The sequence below is a fragment of the Ornithorhynchus anatinus genome, chromosome 3 (genome assembly GCF_004115215.2).
Source record: "Ornithorhynchus anatinus isolate Pmale09 chromosome 3, mOrnAna1.pri.v4, whole genome shotgun sequence".
In the NCBI taxonomy this organism is placed as follows: domain Eukaryota; kingdom Metazoa; phylum Chordata; class Mammalia; order Monotremata; family Ornithorhynchidae; genus Ornithorhynchus; species Ornithorhynchus anatinus.
This window is the reverse complement of record NC_041730.1, coordinates 65,620,677-65,639,590: the sequence shown is the minus strand read 5'-3', so window position 1 is coordinate 65,639,590 and position 18,914 is coordinate 65,620,677. Positions and strand designations below refer to the sequence as shown.

At 42.8% G+C, this 18,914-nt stretch overlaps 1 protein-coding gene across 3 annotated transcripts in view; it reads left to right on the top strand.

Moving 5' to 3' along the window:
- MYO5B (myosin VB) overlaps positions 1-18,914 on the top strand; it is a 360,820-nt gene that overhangs the window by 155,963 nt on the left and 185,943 nt on the right. For all 3 annotated transcript variants that reach the window (XM_039911492.1, XM_029060231.2, XM_029060229.2), the window contains exon 5: positions 12,316-12,472. In XM_039911492.1, coding sequence (XP_039767426.1) covers positions 12,316-12,472 — 157 coding nt within the window. The remainder of the gene's footprint in view (positions 1-12,315; positions 12,473-18,914) is intronic.

Here is an 18,914-nt window from a genome sequence, read left to right as displayed (position 1 = left end):
AAGTGCATAATTGTCTCTTGCATGGTTCCGTGGTTGAGGCCTTGAGGAAAGAAGCCTCAGAGGCTGGAGATGGGGAGGAGAGGAGATAGATGAAGGACATGCTTGAGTGGAGGAGACTGCATGATTAGAGTGAACCAAGAGTTGGAAGCTGAGTCTGTGAGAGGGAATGAGGCAAGGGGAAATTGAGGGAAAAGATGCAGGTGATGGAGAAGGGTCTGAATAAGACAAAAATAGATTTTAATGAGGACTGGAAAGAGTTACAGGAGACTGTAGAGGAGTCTGGAGATTGGACTGGCTCGGCAAAAATGGTAGGTGACAAAGAAAAGATCTCTGTTATTTGAGACCATCAAAATAGTTACCTGGAATTTTTTCAAAACAAACCTTGTTACTATAGAGGTTATCAATCAGAGGTGTGCATTGGGTGCTTACAGTGTGCTGAGAAGTGTACTAAATGCTTGAGCAAGTATGATAAAATAGGGTAGGTAGACATGATCCTTGCCTACAAGGAGTTTAGAGACTAGATGGGGAGACAGACATTAAAATAGATTGCAGATAGATACAGAAATAAGTGCTGTGGCGGTGGGTTGACAAGGTGCTTTAGTTGTACAGACCCAAGTATATAAGAAACAGAGAGGGTGAATGGGGGAAGTGAAACCTTAGTCAGGAAAGGCCTTTTGGAGCAGAAGCGATTTTAGCAGGGCTTTGAAGCTGGGGAGAGAATGCTGTGCCAAGAGGTCTATAAGCTCCGGGGTAAATACAAGATAAATTAAAGCAGGATCCCTATCCCACAAGGGACTCATAATCTTAGTGGGGGAGGATAGCCTTACAGAACAAGCAACAGTGAATTACAAACAATAAGAGTAGATTAAATATTCATTATTCCAAATGACGAACATTGAAATAAGCTAAGATAGTACTTGGCGGGTGTTTATGTTTGTGTGCACACACATGTGGGGGCAAGGGAGGGAGAGATTTTTTAGATTCCTTGCCCCTCCTGGCAATAGTCAGTGGCCCACTGTGCTACAAGTTGGCAAAGCAAGCTTCCCTTCTTCAGTGGTCATTAGTAAGGGGGAAGGTTGGTCAAACTGTAATGAAGTCTGGCCCATCTTCCCTATCACTGTGTGGTCTCCTTGACAGCAGTCAGTCAGTCATTTATTGAGCACATACTGTGTGCAGAGCACTGTATTAAGTGCTTGGGAGAGTACAATACAACAGTAAACAGATACATTTCCTGCCCCACAGCAGGCTTATAGTCTAGAGGGGGAGAGTCTAAAGAAGGAGTCCTAGAGTGGGAGAGAGCAGGAAGTACATGCTTTCTGTTTCTTCGTAAGGCCCCAAAGGAACTGGCTTTGTCTCATTCTTTTCCCCCAGTGTCCATCTCTGTCTGTCTCTCTCACTCACACACACATACAGAGTAATTGTTGAAGAAAAGACTGTACTTTCATATGTGTTCTCACTTTTAATTTTTAAATGGAGCTGTTGTTTTTGGTGTTGTGTGCTGTGACTTCTGGAAGGTTTTGTATTGTTTGTGTTATTTGACTTGCCGCCTCCCTGCTCAAATAGAAGTGAATGACTGGCCTCTGGAGTGGAGCATTAATTCACATTATTCTTCCCCTTCTAAAAGTAGGTGCAACTGTGTACATTTGGTGATGAGAATATATCTTAATTTGAGCCAGCCAGATCTTTCCTGACTTACCAGGGTTTTAAAATACCTGTACCTTTGTAATTTGCATTTTCGAAATGCCGTCCTGGGACTTTTCAGTGGCTGTGAAGACTTGAAGCATATTTATCCAAAAAAACTCTGTTGTCTAGGGAGGAGGCTGTTTAGGGGTAGCCCAATGTTTAAAAAATGTCCAAACAGCAAATTACATTGTCTTGATTACTTTAGCTTCCAATTATTCCACTCATACTCATGCAAATGATTCATGGCCCCCAAATCTCTTCCAGAAGAGTTGTTGCCACTAATCATCATTAAAACAGACATGATTTCCATAATGAGCCATTGTTTTTTATTCATCTTGACAAATGTGAGAGGCATCTTGTTGTTAATAAATGGGTGTGTTTATATGCCCAACCCCCAATTTATGCCTCAAATTTGCCCTTATAAAAATGGTTTTCTTCATTGCTTAGAAGCTCTTTCTTTTGAAATGACTATTCTTGGTCTCCAGGTATTATCAATTCCCCCATGTTCTTTGAAAATCTGCAGAGCTGGATTGGGCTTTGGAGTTATAGTTGGGATCTCAAAGCTGGAGACTACTTGAGGTTTCATCATAGACGAGACCTTCAGGAAATGGATTTCTGGCTATTTCCCACACAGCACCGAGCACTTTCTGGTTCCTGCTGTCTGGCCACCATGCCATGACTGATACTGGGCTGGGCTGCCCGTAGTTGGGGCTGAGGCCAGGCCATCTTGGGCTAGGGCCCTAATTGACCAGTTAGGCTGGGGCTTGGATTTCTGACCTCTACCTTAACCCTTAGCTACAGGGTGCCAGGTGATCTGCTGCTCCTGAGCAGCCAGGCCCTGCTTGGTGGTTCAGGGCCAGGGGAAATGTTTAGGCTCCCACACCCAGTCCTACTTTTACATTCAGTGCAGGAGATCCTCTTGCGTTGTTGCAAGATGGAAAGAGCAGCATGGCCTAGTGGAAAGAACTCGGGCCTGGGAGTCAGCAGACCTGGCTTCTAATCTTGGCTCGGCCACTTTTCTGCTGTGGGACCTTGGGCAAGCCACTTCCCTTCTTTGTGCCTGAGTTACCTCATCTGTAACATGGGGATTAAGACTTTGAGCCCTATGTGGGGCAGAGTATTTTGTCCAACCCAATTATCTTGTAGCTACCCTAGCACTGAGTCCAGTGCCTGGCCTAGTGTAAATGCTTAACAAATACCCAAAAAGAAAACAAAAAAATCCTGTCACAATGACAAGTTTCTTCATGCTCTGCCTGGAAAAGTGACTGAAGAATTGGGTTTATGGAGAGTGTGAGATAAGCTAGAAGTGATCTTTATTCTATGAGAAGGAAGGCATACGACTTAGCTGAAGGGGGAGATTAAAAAATGAAACAAGGAGCAATTGTTCACTGGATTTTAATGGCACCTCTCCTCTGGAGAGCCCAGCATACTCATCATCTATGCTTTGCCTTTCCTGGTGGGTGACTCTTACATAATAATTAATCTTCAAGACATTCCTGTGAAGTTGGGAAAGAAAAGAAAATGTTGTGCCCATTTTTCAGGAAAAAGATTTTTTTTATATTGCAAAAATCAACCATTTAAAACAAGCTTGTAATAAAATGTATTCATTTAGAAAGGCTTTAACATTCCAATACCATTCCTTCTTCCTTCCTTCCTTTCATGATACTCTCCATTGCTTTTTCCGTGCCTTCAAATCTGCTTCCATGGTTCCCTCTGAAAACTCCATAGTTTTGACTCCCCCAAACAAAAGAATACTACAGTCTTCTGCTGCAAAATGGACTGTTTCACTCTGAAATTGTCATAAAATTTTTGTTTGTATGTCAGGTGTCCCAATTTCAGATTAATAAGTGGCATTAATCAAGTGCTTACTGTGTGCCGAGTATAGTACTAAGGGCTTGGGAGACAATCAATCAGTGGTTTTTACTGAGAGCTTGCAATATGCAGACTGTATTGAATGCTTGGGAAAGAAGAATACAACAGAATTAGCAGACATATTCCCTGGCTATAACCAATTTACAGTCTAGAGGGGGAGAGAGACAATATAAATCACATCTATATAGTATGTAATTCAAAGATATGCACAGAAGTGCTATGGGGCTGAGGGTAGGGTGAATGTCAAATTCCCAAAGGTCACAGATCCTGTAGTCTCTTTGCTCAGTCTCTCCAAAAATCCTTTGCCACCTGACATTCTGGCAACCGATGTTCTTGTGTTTCTATTCCTGTGCATCCCTCCTCTGGGCATGTTTTATCGATGCTTCCTACCTTCCTATTGGATCGCACCCTCAAATGTCCAAGCTTTGTTATCCAAACAGTGTCTCTTGGTTTCCCTTTTATGCTCAATGTATTTAAGCTTGGGAAAGTCTCTTTATTTTCTTTCTTCAGCCACCCTATCCATTGCCTGTGCTGGCACTGAATCTCAAGCTTCTCCTTGTTTGGTAAAGTCTTCTTGAGGACTTTTAAGTATTTGTTAAGTGCTTACTATGGGCCAAGGAGTGAACTAAGCACTGTAGTAGGTAGAAGGTAATCAGATCACTAACAGTTCCTGTCCCAGTTGGGGCTCGCAGGCATTTAATCCCCATTGTGCAGATAAGGGAACTGAGGCACAGAGAAGTTGTGACTTGCCCAAGAACAGCAGGTAAGTGGAAAAGCTGGCATTTGAACCCAGGTCTCCTGGGTCTCAGGCTCCTGCTCTTTCCACTTGACCATGCTGCTTCACGTCTGCCCTGAATAACCCTCTCCTCCTTTTCTTAAGGTTGACTTTTCTGGTGTGGCGTTCTGAGCTCCCTCTTGCCCCAATCTTTTGTTTTTGTTCTGCCAAACTTTTTCACCATCTTTTCAGCTGTGAGTGCTGCATTCTAAAGCTCTCTTGCCATCTTACACACATTAAAAGGTTGAAAATTCAATTTTTTGTAGCATTTAAGCGCTTACTATGTGACTGGCACTGTACTAAGCATTGGAGTGGATACAAGCTGTATGATTGAATGAATGATTAAATGAACGTAATACAGTTCTGTGAACACAGTCTGTATTCAACAAATGCCAGGACCCCAGTGGTGGGTTGAATTCCATCCAGGGATTTGGCAACTTTAAAAACTTGAGCTCCTGTAGAATAAAGAGCAGGGAACTAGCACTGTCCTTACTGATATGTTGTGACTTTGGTGGGAAAATGTCTAGCATTAAGAAAGACTAGACCTACCAGCCCATCTGTAAATATTGTGTAAGCATGCTATTTTATCAAAAGAAGGGCATTCTTTCAAGTTATGAAATGGAAATCTGTCTGTAATTCTTTAACATCTGCCTCCCTGACTAGATTTTAAGCTTCTTGAGAAACAGAGATTGTGGCTACCAATTCTATTGTAGTGCATTCTCCCAGATGCTTAGGTATAGTTCTCTGCACACAGTAAATGCTCAAATACCATTGATTGCTCGATTGAAATGCCACTTATTTATTGGTTGTTTTATATAATTGACTTTTTGTTATACAACTGTAACCTATCCAATCAACTTCTCATATATTTCCCTGGTCCCCTTGTGCTCTTCTTCCCCTCCATAGCTTTTGCACTGCACAGTATTTTAATCTCATGCAGCCCCTGGATTCTCTTCCCACTTCTCCTTCCCCAGTTTCCAGCTCTGCCCTTCATCCCTGGCTCCAGAGACAGAGTTGGACTCAGGAGATATTTGGTGGGCATGGGGGTGGTGGTCTCCTCCCAGGTCTGTCTCCCCCATCCCCCTGGCTTTGGATGGGGCATGGTTGCCAAGCTGTGAGCCCATAAAGAGGAAGCGAGAGCAGAAGGGGTGGCAGTTGCTACTGAAGTTCAAACTAAAATTTAAAAAAGAAAAAAAAATTCACTGTTGAGTATAAAAGACTTGGTAAAGGTATTTCCAGAGAGACAGGAAAGTGGTGAGGGAAGAGATGGAGTAGGATTAGGGTTGGGCAGAGATTTGCCAAGTCAGTAAGCAAGACAGACTTTATTCTTGGGGAGGTTGCATTGCAAGAAGGCAGTGGATATGTCTGGATATTGTTTTCTTCACACTACAAATGTACAAGTGTGTGGTAGTATTTCTCTAGTGTTGGATTCTGTTCAGTGTTCAGTCAATTCTTGCTTCTTTGTGGTTTGGGGCAACCAAGAGAGTCTTGTGGGCAGACAATATTTCGTTATATTGTAATGGACTCTCCCAAGCTCTTAGAACAGTGCTCTGCACATTCAATTGGCTGATTGACTGGGTAATTAAAAGCCACCAAGAATTCAAAAGCTTCATTTGAAGCAAAAAAGGGAGACCCTCCTTCCCAGCATAACTTTTAGTCAGGGCTGAACCACCAACATCATCAGTCTTTTCCTGTCCCTCCTGGGTACTCCTTCTGGAAGAAGAACTGATAAATCCTGAAATGTCCCAAAGATAAAGCCACAGGAGGAAGAGGTCAGGCAGAGATGTGGCTAGATAATCATCTCCTCATTAATGAAGGCTGGACTCTGTAGCCAGTGAGTAACAGAGTACACCCCAGAAGTCCCCCTGGGGTGTGGAAATTTGAAGTGGTGTGATCTTTATTTTTTGTAGCTAAGTTAAACTACTGTATTGCAAATAATTTGCATTAATTTCACATGACGTGAAAGAAGCTGAAGGGGAAAAAAAGCCATTCTCAGCGCTTTCGTTTAGAATAACAAACTGTACATTCCATCTGGCTCATTTGAAGCATTCTTCTGAAGAGGAAAAAGGCATGAGATAGTGCTTGCCAGAATGGATTTGCTAATAGAAATATTGAATGGTATTGACCCCAGAATATTTCCTTTGACAACCTGATTCTGTACCAGAGCAGAAGCAGCACATACATTTTATGTTCATTTTGATTTGTTTTGTTTTGTTTTCATGGTACTTAAGTGCTTACTATATGCCAGGAACTGTACTAAGCACTGGTGGTAGAGACAAGATAATTTGGTTGGAAGGACGGAGTCCCTGTCCCACACAGGACTCACAGTCTAAATCCCCATTTTGCAGATGAGGTAACTGAGACAGAGAGAAGTTAAGTGACTAGCCCAAGGTCACTCAGCTTTCTTTCTAATCTGTTTTTTGCTAATCTGTTATTCTCATATTTTCCCTAAGGGTCTCATGAATCCCCATATCCAATACCTTCTAGAGTCCTACAGGGTGCCCATTTCCTCACATGTTTCTTAATTCACTCAAGTCAGAGGAAGAAATTGAATGATAATGGGACAGTTTGACATTTCCTGTCAATCCCCTCTTTTCCTCTGCAGGTTTATAAATTGGTTGTTCAATTGAGCCCATCACTGAGCAGGGATTGTCTCTATCTGTTGCCGATTTGTACATGCTCCAATGCTTAGTACAGTGCCCTGCACATAGTAAGTGCTCAATAAATACTATTGAATGAATGGACACCTCTAACAGTGCTCTAGGTCCTGAAACTGAATTGGGGGATTTAGAATTCCTAAATTTCCCCTGTCCTATCTCTGCTGCTTAGAGCAGGAAGACTCCTAGATGTGATCATCAGAGGAGAGATGTAAATGATGTCACTTCACTTCTCTGTGCCTTAGTTACCTCATCTGTAAAATGGGGATTGAGACTGCAAGCCCCAAGTGTCAGGTTATGCTACACCCAGTGTTTGGTATGATGTCATTATGTTACACTGCCTGTGTATGCAATGATGACGCCATGTAGGAGTCTTTGTGAACTCCCAAATCCAGTGTGTTTCTCCAAGGGGGATCCTATAAGGAGAATCAGCTTTTTAAGAATCCAGACCCTGCCCTTTTAGGAAGGATGGGCCAGGACTTCCAACCTCTGAGATCTCCCTCCCCTCCTGAATTGCTGATTATATAAATTACCTTTATTCCTGATGCCTTTTAGTGTAACAGCTTTGGTTTGCCACCTGTCCCCTCCTAGGAGTATCATGTCAGGTTTTGTTACCAGGTTTGGATTCTAAGAAAGTGAGCTTGAGGTGAGAGTCCCTAATATCATCTTAACAGTAAAAGCCAGGGTTATTCTAGAGCTCTTAGCCTCCTAAGGATGATCCAAGAGGCCAAAGAACACATTTGTTCATGTTAGAGGGAAAAGTTAGGGGTTGTGGCTGGAGACTGACTAACCATAAGAGTACCCAGCAGACTGTCCTTGTGAGCACCCTTTGGTGCCGTTATCTGTGACACGGATATCTGTGTAACTTCGTGGAAAGAGCATGGGACTAGTAGTCACTTTTGCCATTTCCATGCTGGGTAACTTTGGGCAAACCACCTAACTTCTCTCTACCTCTTTTTCTTCATCTATAAAGTAGGGATGAAATATTTCTTCTCCTTCCCTCTTAAACTGAGAGCCCAGTGTAAAACAGTCACTATGTCCAATCTGATTATCTTGTAGCTACTCCAGTGTTTAGCACAGTGCTTGGTTTGCAGTAAGCAGTTAATACTTATGATTATGATTATGATTTTGATTATTCTTCAAAATGTTGACCATATGGGCTATTTCACTGACCCCTGTAATGATGTTTCTAATGGTCTTGTATTTTCAGTCTGTTCTGGGAAGGGAATGAATGAATCATTTCTGGAAATTTGGGGGACAGCTTGATTTGGCAGGGTGATTGCATTAGAAAGTGCTGCTAGCTGATTCTTTTTCTACACCATAAGCCCCTGTGGGCCACATGTGCAGGTGAGCACAGCATTTTTCAAAATTAGAAAGAAAACCAAATGTACAGGAAATGGGCCGTTGATCACAGAGTCAGCCATCTTTCCACAGGGGCCCAAGTGTTCTTATCTTGGGCAGTTCAGGCTACAGTCTCTGATCTTCAATCTTTCCAGCATTTTGCCTTCTTTCTCAGGCCTAGAAGAGCAGAGGACTGTCATTTTAACAAGGCAAAGTTAAGTGGTTTAGAGTAGCTCAGTTCTGGAAAACAGTGTCTAAAAGAGGTGTATGACGGAGGGATGTCAGTCGGTCATCCCGAAGAGAGGAAGCACAAGTTAGTGTTGGGGTAAACACGCGAGCCACATTGCAAAGCCTTCTGGTTTTTCTCCTTCTCCCACCAGTTCAGTGGTTCTCTTAGCCACCCCAGTAAATGCCTCATTTGGCATCCTCAGCTGGTATTGAGTTGCTGAGAGGAAAGTCTGTAACCATTCACTCTGCATGTGCACATTAGTTCAAAGGTCAAGAAAAGATATCTAAGAGGCATGGCCTTTTTCAGGGTCTCCAACCGTAGCCAGAGCATGGTCTGTACTGGTCCAAAAGTTGGATTCCTTCTCTCATTTTTTACTTTCTGACTCACTCCAGTCTCCTTTCCCCAAATCAGAGGTGTGACTGAGGAAAGAGAAAAGAGCAGGAGAAAAGAACAGAACAGTTTTTGGAAAAATGTTTTTTTGTCTGGTGCCTGTTTACATTTGTGTCTGTCTTGTGTATTTTAAAATGGAAGGTTTTTGTGGACATGGCTCACAGCTCTCATTGTGTTGCAAACAGCACCAGGCACACGAAAGTAGCCTAATACATGTTAAACACTAACAACCATGTACTCGGTGCTCCACTAGCTGCTGATAACACATTACCAGCTCTGTCACGGAGGGGAGCGTTAATTCCAAAGAATCCCCCTCACACACTCTCCTCACCTGACCTCTACCTTTTTAGCACCTCCTCACCTTGGAGAGGGCAGAGTGTTGAGTATGTTGGCCAGGTAATGGCAAAGTGAACTTCATTTCTGGCTCATGCTCCACCATCTTCCACAGATTAATCTGTGTTGGCTGCTTGAAGCACCTGGTAGCTATAGCACTACCCTCAGTAGCAAAGCATCTGAGCATTTGAGGATGGCACGAAAATAATCTTTATAACTACATTTCCTGTTTCCTGGAGTGTCCCAGGAATGAGACAGAATTGAAACCCTTGGCTGAGAGGGCAGTACCCTGATCCTGCCACTTTTCTCTGTGGCATGTACAGGATGAAGCTTTTCCTCCCCTCTTACCTTCCTTTCTCCCCTACCCCCGGTACCTCCCCCTCAAATGCAGAAAACATGCTTTGTTCTTCCTGAGCAATGCCCCTAGAGCAATGTTCCACACGCACACGCTGAGCACTAAATATATGTTGTTGAGTGAATGAATGACTTGTCAGCCAGGCACCCTTCAAGACCGCTCAATTCGCCCACATTTCAAGATAATTGAAATGACTTTGTTATTTGATAGCGTGGGCCTAGGCTTTTATCTGCAACCTCCCCTCCCACTCCTCAGGGCTGCAAAGTCAAAGCCTCTTCATTCTTTTTGGTCATTCAGAGCTCAAAAAGGCATCCACAAATGAGGGGAAAACATCCCTCTGGGGGCTGTTCAGGCAGATCAAATCTGAAGCCTTGATGCTTGACAAGGTTGACTGAGTCTGTGGGGCGTGCTGATAGTGGAAGGGAAATGGGCAGCTACTTTGCTATTCAAATTGGATTTTTTGAAGGGGAAATATATTTTATATTATATTCTCTCAAGCACTTAGTACAGTGCTCTGCACACAGTAATCGCTCAATAAATGATCGATAGATTGAAAAATCCATTGTGGTACAGGAGCAGACAGCAGGAACAACATTAGTCAAAGAGATCCTCAATCATATTGAGTGTGTACTGTGTGCAGAGCAATATACTAAGTGTTTTGCAGGGTATAGTATAATGGAGTTGGTAGACAAGATATGTCTGGGAATTGGAAGTAGGAATAGTAATAATTTCCTGAACAGTGCAGTGACTATAGTTTGTACTTCAAGGATCCTGGGCTTCCTGAGAGCATGTGACTAAGGCTTCAGGACCTCTGATAGGAACGATGAGAAAACCAAGGCATAGAAATACTAAGTAACTTTCTCAGGGCTTACTAATGATGATAATACTACAATATTACAATTTAAGTGCTTACTATGAGCCAGGCACTATACTAAGTGCTGGAGTGGATTCAAGCAAATGAGGTTGGACACAGTCCCTGTCCCACATGGGGTTCACAGTCTTAATCTCCATTTTACAGATGAGGGGAACTGAGGCCAGAGAAGTTGTGAGCTGCCCAAATTCACACAGAAGAGAAGTGGAAGAGCTGGGATTAGAACCAAAGTCCTGACTCCCGGGCCTGTGCTCTGTCCACTAGGCCATGATGCTCGTTTCAAAGGAATTATCTCATTGGCATTTTTTAGTCCTTAAGGTTGCCTGTTTGGTTTTTTAGTTGTTGTTGTTGTTTTATAGAGTTAGACACTCTAGAGCTAGATCTTGGCTCAAAGTCATTTTGCTGTTAGCGTGTGTGCTTGTGTGTCTTTTTTCTGAATTTGCTACAAACCATTTTCATTAGTTAGAAGGGTCCTGGGCTATTTTCCAAGGATACCCTTCATCCCTTGCAGTTCTGACACAGCTAGTGCTCTGCCTCTTGAAATTTTGTCCTCTTCTGCAACTTTTTAGGAACATAAAATAAGTCAGATGTTAGATTCAGATTTACACATGTTCAGTCATTTTTTAAGTGTCTAGTATAAAGACAGTATCCCTATCTCCTCATCCTGCATTCATGCATTTCCCTTAGTTTGTTGCTTCTGAATTTCTAAGTAAAATACTTCCCGGTCTATCAAAGGATGCAGCATTTAATCATGGAAAGATATTCCCATTCTTGATTCCAGGAGATGAAAAGTTTAAACTCCAGGTGCGGAGATTGATTAAGCCTGGGAAATTCCAAACGGTATTCCTTGTCATATTTACATTTTATTCAATAAGAATCTCAGTTTATCTCCAAATCCTACTAAAGGGATCTCTGTAATTGAATTTCTGCATTGTTCTATTTTTCCTTACTTTATTTTTGTACTTTTTTGCTTTTAAATTTCAAATTCCTTTTACTCTTCTATGCTGTGAAAAGGCAAATGGAATTTCCTGGTTGGACTCTTTGGGTTTTTCGTCTCTCCTTTATTGTTAAAGTAAGCGGACTGTCTATCCCTTTTTTAAAAACAGCCTTATTCATTTGGTGTGCTTGACAAATCACTCATTTGACTTCAGGTCATTTAACACAGGGACTATGCCTACTTCCTTTATAACTCCCCCAGCACCTAGTTAAGAACTTGGCATTCAATAGACATTCAGTAAATGCAGTTAACTGAGAAACTTTGTCTTGTAAGTCATTTTCCAGAGAAATGGCTGATTCCAGTCCCCAATCCTTTAAGTGAGGAGTGTGTATTTTTGCTACTTGTGCATTCTCGGGGCCAAATGTAATATGTCACTACATAATCCAATTTTTTGTGTGTTCGTTACCATCTCCTAGGCTTCCCAACATGTTTTTTACCTTTGACGTAGAGATCTAATTTTGAACCAGTGGCCCAATTTTCCACTCTTCTAATCTTTTACTTTCAATGGAGGGGTGGGAGAGGTGGTTGGGGGTGGGGGGTGATGAATAAAGAGATTGTACAGCAAATTCTTCCCAAGGTGGATTGGTTGGATACTGCCTTTTAAGAGGCAGTCAAATGCTGTTTTCCTCTACTAATCTTAGGTTGAATGCTAAGCTAGTGTTGGTTTTAAAAGACAACCCCAAATTTATTTGGTGGCTCGAGTACAAATTAGTTTTGCAATTACAGGGTGTTGCCTGAAATGCCTGAAGTCTTTGGGGACTTGAACTTTAACTTCAAGTGGCTAATCCGAATATTTGTCCTTGCCTGTGCAGAGATGAAAAGAACCAGTCCATCATTGTGAGCGGGGAGTCTGGAGCTGGAAAGACTGTGTCAGCCAAATACGCCATGCGCTACTTTGCCACGGTTGGAGGCTCTGCCAGTGAAACCAACATTGAAGAGAAAGTTCTCGCATCCAGTCCTATCATGGAGGTAGAGATTTCCCTCAATGTCCTGCATTGTGTTTCCTTATATCTGTGCGGTTTTAGTGGTTGATCTCCGGAATACTTGGAATGTGTTCTTGAACCATTCATTCATGTTTTCAAAATTGTTTCACCTGAGTTAATCTACTTGGCAACTTTGGGTCCATATAATTTGTCTTCTGTGTGCCTGTGAAGCACTCAATAAGGGCTCACTGATGATGTTGTGGAAGGGAGACCATAATGTGCTTAATGATGATGATAAGGAAAGTTTAGGCCAGTCTCATTATTAACTTTGTCCTCTTGCTTCTCTTTTCCAATTACTCATTTCTTCCCCACCCCCCACACTGCCCCCAGTCTCACATCCTTTCTTCAGGTTTTAAACTTACATCTTTTTTCCCCTTTCCCTCTCTATTTATGCTGCTTTTTTACTTCAGAGGTATTGCTGGCTTTTTAGTGTGGATTAAAATGTTAGCATATTCTAAGCACTGCAAATAGTGAATGAGTCAGGGAATAGAGGAATATCTAAAGTATTCAGGTGGTGAAAGGGACTGTGTGTTCAAGTCTTGGTCATTTTAGCCACATTTGCACCCATGGATAGGGCTCAGTATCTCTGTTTGTCTTTCCTCTCTCTCTTCCCTTTCTCTCCCCTCTCTTACGTCTTTTCTGTCTCTAGCTCGTTCATCCATGTTACAGGTTTTCAGCACTTTTCCATACTCTCTTCACTCTGAACATTTTATAGATGTTCTGTTCTCAGTAAACTCCATTGAAATAAAGTCTACCCCCAGTCACATATGAAAACTGCCTTTGTTTTACAGGCACACTGCAGTAGTCCTGGTCCCAAATAGGTATTTCAGCCTATGGAATTGATGCCTTTAATTTATAATATTTAGAGTGACAAATACTCTGTCAACTACCTTCTGTATTGATTGGGACCAAAGAAGTCACCTCTTCGGGAAAACATATTCTAAAATCTCCATATGTGAGTGTCTCAGTAGACACAGCCAAGCCACTTAGACTGTTGCCTTATAAGTGAAACTGTTGTTAGGGAGAGGTCCAGAGGCAGTGAACAGGGTAAAAAGCAGAAAAATCTCTTACCTTGGTGCAGCAAAAAAGATGGAGCAGAACCTCCAGGCTTTGAAGGGAAAAGAAAAATGGGGAAAGCATATTTTTCTAATTTTTTGTCATTTTAAGCCAGATTGTAGGATACCGTCTGAAGTATTTTATAGTAATCTAGGCCACTAGGAGAAATACCAAGTTTTTATTTAGGTTAGACAAGAAGCTCAATTTTGCTTTCTCCCATTCTTCTTTCTCCCCTTTCCTTTCTTGTATAATTTTCTCTCTCTCTGCCATTTTCCTCCTGTCCTCTCTCTTCCCTCCTTTTCTCTAGACCATTCCATTTTTCTGTTGGGCTGCTTCTTCCTGGCTCTGTTTTCTTTTCTTTTTATTCATCACTCTCTCCAGTCTCTAATCCCTCTCTCTGCAGAGATATGGCATTAGAGTCCTTTCTGTCTGGAATTTTTATTTCAAGTGCCCGGCTGCTCTCTGCCTCAGTTCTGCTGCTAACTTTTAAGGCTTGGAAGTTGGGCTTCAGTATACAGGGAACTGGGAAACAAATGTATTGCCTCTGGAGGGAGGGTCTGAGGACCCTGGGAGAAAAGCTTTGTTTGTAGCATGGTGGATAGCGCACAGGCCTGGGAGTCTGAAGGCCATGGGTTCTAATCCCACTCTGCCGCTTGACTGCTGTGTGACCTAGAGCAAGTCACTTCACTTCTCTGTGGCTAAGTTACCTCATCTTTAAAATGGAGGTTGAGACTGTGAGCCCCCTGTGGAACAAGGACTGTGTCCAGCCCAATTTGCTTGTAGCCAGCAGAGTGATTAGTATAGTGCATGGCACATAGTAAATGTTAAACAAATACTGCTTGAGAAGCAGCATGGCCTAGTGAAGAGAACATGGGCCTGGGAGTAAGAAGGATCTGGGTTCTAGTCCTGGCTCCACTACTTGTCTGCTATGTGACCCTGAGCAAGTCACTTCACTTATCTTTATTTCAATTAACTTTTCTGTACCTGGGGATCAAGATTGTGAGTCCCATGTGGAACCAGAACTGTGTCCAACCTGATTGATCATATCTACCCCAGCACTTAGAACAGTGCTTTATACATAGTGAGCATTTAATAAATAACATTATTATTAAACACCATTATTATTATTGTTATTGAACCATTATCAAGTGATACAGGTGATATTGCTCAGTATTCTGCACAGTATCCATCACAGCATCACTTGTGTCCAATATCCCCAGGTGTTGTTACTGACCGCCTTACATCTACTGCTCAGCTCTTTCACTCTTCCTGGTGTCTTGCACCCTTTTCTGTGAGCTACCTCTTCTGTTCTTTTCACTCTTGTACCCTCTTCCTATTTTTTCCCTTTATCCGTTTCTTTTCCTCCTCACTTTCCCCCATTCTCTGTCCCTCCACCCCTCTCTACTCTTATCCCCTACCCCCATTCCTGCTCCTGCAGCTGTAGGAAACCTTGGGACTGACTCCCCTGACCCTGGGCTGTTGGCCCATTTTCCTGTTCCCCTGTAGGTTGAGGCTTGTAGCATGTAAACCAAGTCCACACCGTGTGTTCTGACTGAGACCCCGTTGCTGGTCCCCTGTTCTAGGAGCTAGTTCATTCATTGTCATGTTTATTGAGCACTTACTATATGCAGAGCCTGTACTGTTTGGAAAGTACAATTCAACAACAAATAGAGACAATCCCTACCCAAAAACAGGCTCTAATAAGCACTGCTCTACAAACATTCTGATGACAGCTGGGGGCCAGGACTTGAAGGCTGAACTGAGAAAATATGGTGAGATGATGTTTCTCATTCCAGTCTAACAGCAGGCAAGGGATCAGACACCAAGGCATCAACCCAAAGAGCTTACTTGGGAATATAAATGTAGATCAATAGGGTAATTTTTTTTTTCCCCACTGAAGGTGGAACTGACTTTCAGCCACTTATATTATCAGGTGCTAATTTGGGTCCAGAGACCTTCGTGCTATTGGAAAATCGTTCTATAGAACTCACACCTTGAATGACAAATCTACTTGCACCAGCGTGGATGGTGTTCTGCTGAGAGCTCTAGACTGTGAGCTCGTTGAGGGCAGGGAATGTGTCTGTTTGTTGTTCTATTGTACACTCCCAAGTGCTTAGTACAGTGCTTTGCACCCCGTAAGCACTCGGTAAAATACAATTGAATGAATGAATAAATGCTGAGAACAGAAGCTCATTATGGGGCAAGCTTTCTCTGATTCTTCTCTGTTTTCTTCAATGAAAACATGCATTCGAGCAGAACAGACAATATCCTACTCTGGACTCTATATTTCACCCATATTACACTGTAATTTGAATCATTCCTGAGAGTCCCTCAGGTCTAATTTGGACAGTTCTTGTCTTATCTCCCTGATTGACCCGGGTTGTGTACCACGCTGCAGCAGAGAGAAAGTAGGAGAGAGGGCTGGGGAGGAGGGCAAGATGATATTCTGTAGGAGTGAACACTGATTTGGCAATCAGGCTTCGAGAGGGAGATGAATGCACAATTCTTCTATGGAGCGGCAGCAAATGCTCAGGCCTTGGTAATAATGTGCTGCTAAACCCACATAATGCAAACGTTCCTTCACTTGCCTCTTCTCTAGTTTTCAGTCACATGAATGGCAAAGTGTTCATATGGGCCACTGAGCAGCAGTAAGGGACTGCCTGGTCTGTGAACACCTTCTAGCCATCACAGCTACTTATACAAGGCACTGGTACCTGTGGAATGGCATTTAAGTGAGAAGCAGTGTGGTCTAGGGGAAAGAGCATGGGCCTGGGAGTCAGGGGATCTGAGTTCTAATCCCAGCTCTGCCACTTGTTTGCTGTGTGACCTTGGGCAAGTTACTTCAGTTCTCTGTGCCGCAGTTACCTCATCTGTAAAATAGGGATTGAGACTGTGAACCCCATGTGGGACAGACATGAACTATGTCCAACATGAATGGCTTGTATCTACCCCAGTGCTTGGTGCATAGTTAGCACTTAACAAATGCCACTGAAAAGAAAATTCATTCCTGGGTTTGGTGGCTTTGCTACTTCACTGATGCTAATCAACAGGACATTCCCTGTCACTATTTCCAAATCTTGCTCCTGCAGTTTTTTGTTGTTGTTGTTGCTGACATAGCTCTTCATGTTGCAATCAGTTTTTATTCAAATTCATTTCTTTAATTTTACATTGCCAGGTTCTTGGGATGAGAATTTACCACTGCTTTGAGGCTCACTCAGCATTGGAATTTCCCAGCTCTGGCATCTTTGGGGCGTGGTCTGTAAACTCACTGTGGGCAGGAAACACTTCTGCTAATTCTGTGGTATTGTACTCTCCAAAGTGATTAGTGTAGTACAAAGTAAGCACTCAGTAAATATCATTGACTGATTGGTCAGAGAGCAATGAAAATATGATTACTAAGCATGCAATAAAAAAAAAGGACTGAGGAAAACTGGAAAAATAAAATCCACCCCGTGGTTGATTATTCTTCACAGTCAGAGCTCCCAAATTACTGCAGTTCTCACTCTTTTCTCTTCTTTCTTTGTTCTTCCAAGCTGAACAGAACAAAATGATTACAGAGTTGCACTGCCAACTCTGATTCCAGTCTGTAAACCTAAGGCATTTAATTGTGGTTCAGTGACAAAGTCGTTTAGGATTCTGCCCTTCTGCCAGTCTTTGGCCCCTTTGTTTCATTAGGAAGAAATCCAATTGGATTGGTGCCAGCAAAGGAAGAGAGTGGGTCTCTAGCTAAAACCACTAGACACCGACCCTGCAGATGATGCCAGAGTGCGACAAGAAGATGCCAAATCTCCTTTTAACTTCCTCTATTTCTCCCACTCACTCTTCCCAGACCCCCCAGCTGGAGAAGTAGTAATAAAAGTAATAGTTTCTGAGCACCCCTTGGATGCAAGGCACTCTACTGAAGTGTTTGGGAAGTATAAAACAGAGAAATGACCTTTCCCTGCCCTCCTGAAGACTACAGTTTAATATGAGACAGGAATAAAAAAATATTTACTAATGGAGTAGTACAAGTAAGAAATTGAATGTGCAATTTAATAGCATATATGCAAGAGTGTGGAGGATAGGTAACAGTAGACTGTCTGGAGTATGCAGACTCTAGACTGTAAGTTCATTGTGGGCAGGGAATGTGTCTGTTGTTATATTATACTTTCCCAAACACTTAGTATGGTGCTTTGCACACCGTGAGCACTCAAATATCATTGAAAAAAATGAATCAGGCAAATATAAGCTCTGGTAATGGTTGGGGGTTGGTGTGATTTGGGATGCTGGGAACTAAATCACAGAAGATTTGCTGCTTGCTGGAGGAGGTGGGCTTTCAGGAGGGTGTTGAATGTGGGGAGAACTATGGTCTGTCAGATTTGGGCAAAAGCGGGAGTTCCAGGTGCAGGGAACAGTGTGGAGAGGGGGATGGAAGCTGGAGCAGCAAGAATGAGATACAATCAGGTTATCTTGGGAGGAATGAAGAGAACCAGCTATTGAATAGTGGGCAAAAATATGTTGCTTGATGAGGAGTGGCACAGAAAACCAGTGCAGGGTTTTGAGGAGGGGCCGAAAGATGCTTTAAGAAGATTGGAATAGGTAGAGACTGGGGACAAGGAGGCCAGCAGGGAAGCTGATACAATAATCTAGCTCTAATATGACCAGAATTTGGACTAGAGTGGAACCTGTTTGGGTGGAGAGGAAGGTGGTAGCGTTCTGGGAGATAGACAAGTAGAATTGACAGGATTTGGCAGTAGATCAAATGGGAGAACTGAATGGCAACAAGAAGTGCAAGATGACACTGAGTTTACAGGCTTCTGGGACAGGGGATGATGGTTATGTTATCATTGGAGATGGGAAAGTTGGGAGTAGTCAATTTAGCAGGGCATATGAGTTGTTTCATTTTAGACTATTGAATTTGAGGTGCCTGAGAAGTGTTCCAATGAAGATGTCCCGGACACAAGAGGAGATTCTGGATGGTAACTTGGAGGAAGGGTCAGGACTCAAGAGGTCAATTCAATAGTCACCTGCAGAGAGGTGGCTGAAACCATCTGAGTTGATGGAATCCTCAAGAGAGTCAATGTAGAGCCAGAAAAGAAGGGGATCCAGAACAGAGCCTTGAGGAATGCCCACAGGAAGAGAGTGAGAGGCAGAAGAGGAGCCAGCGAGTGAAATTGAGAAGAAGTGGTCAGAGAAGGAGGAGGGAAACCAGAATAATTCTACCAGCAGAGCTGTGGCTTGACACTGTTTTGAGGAGGAGAGAGTGGTCAAAGGGTCCCGTTAGCTGAAAGGTTGAAGAAGATTTGGAAGTAGTATAGCCTACTGGACGTGGCTAAGAGAGAGTTATTGATTACCTTAGAGAGTGGAGCCTTTGTGGAGTGAAAGGGCCAAAA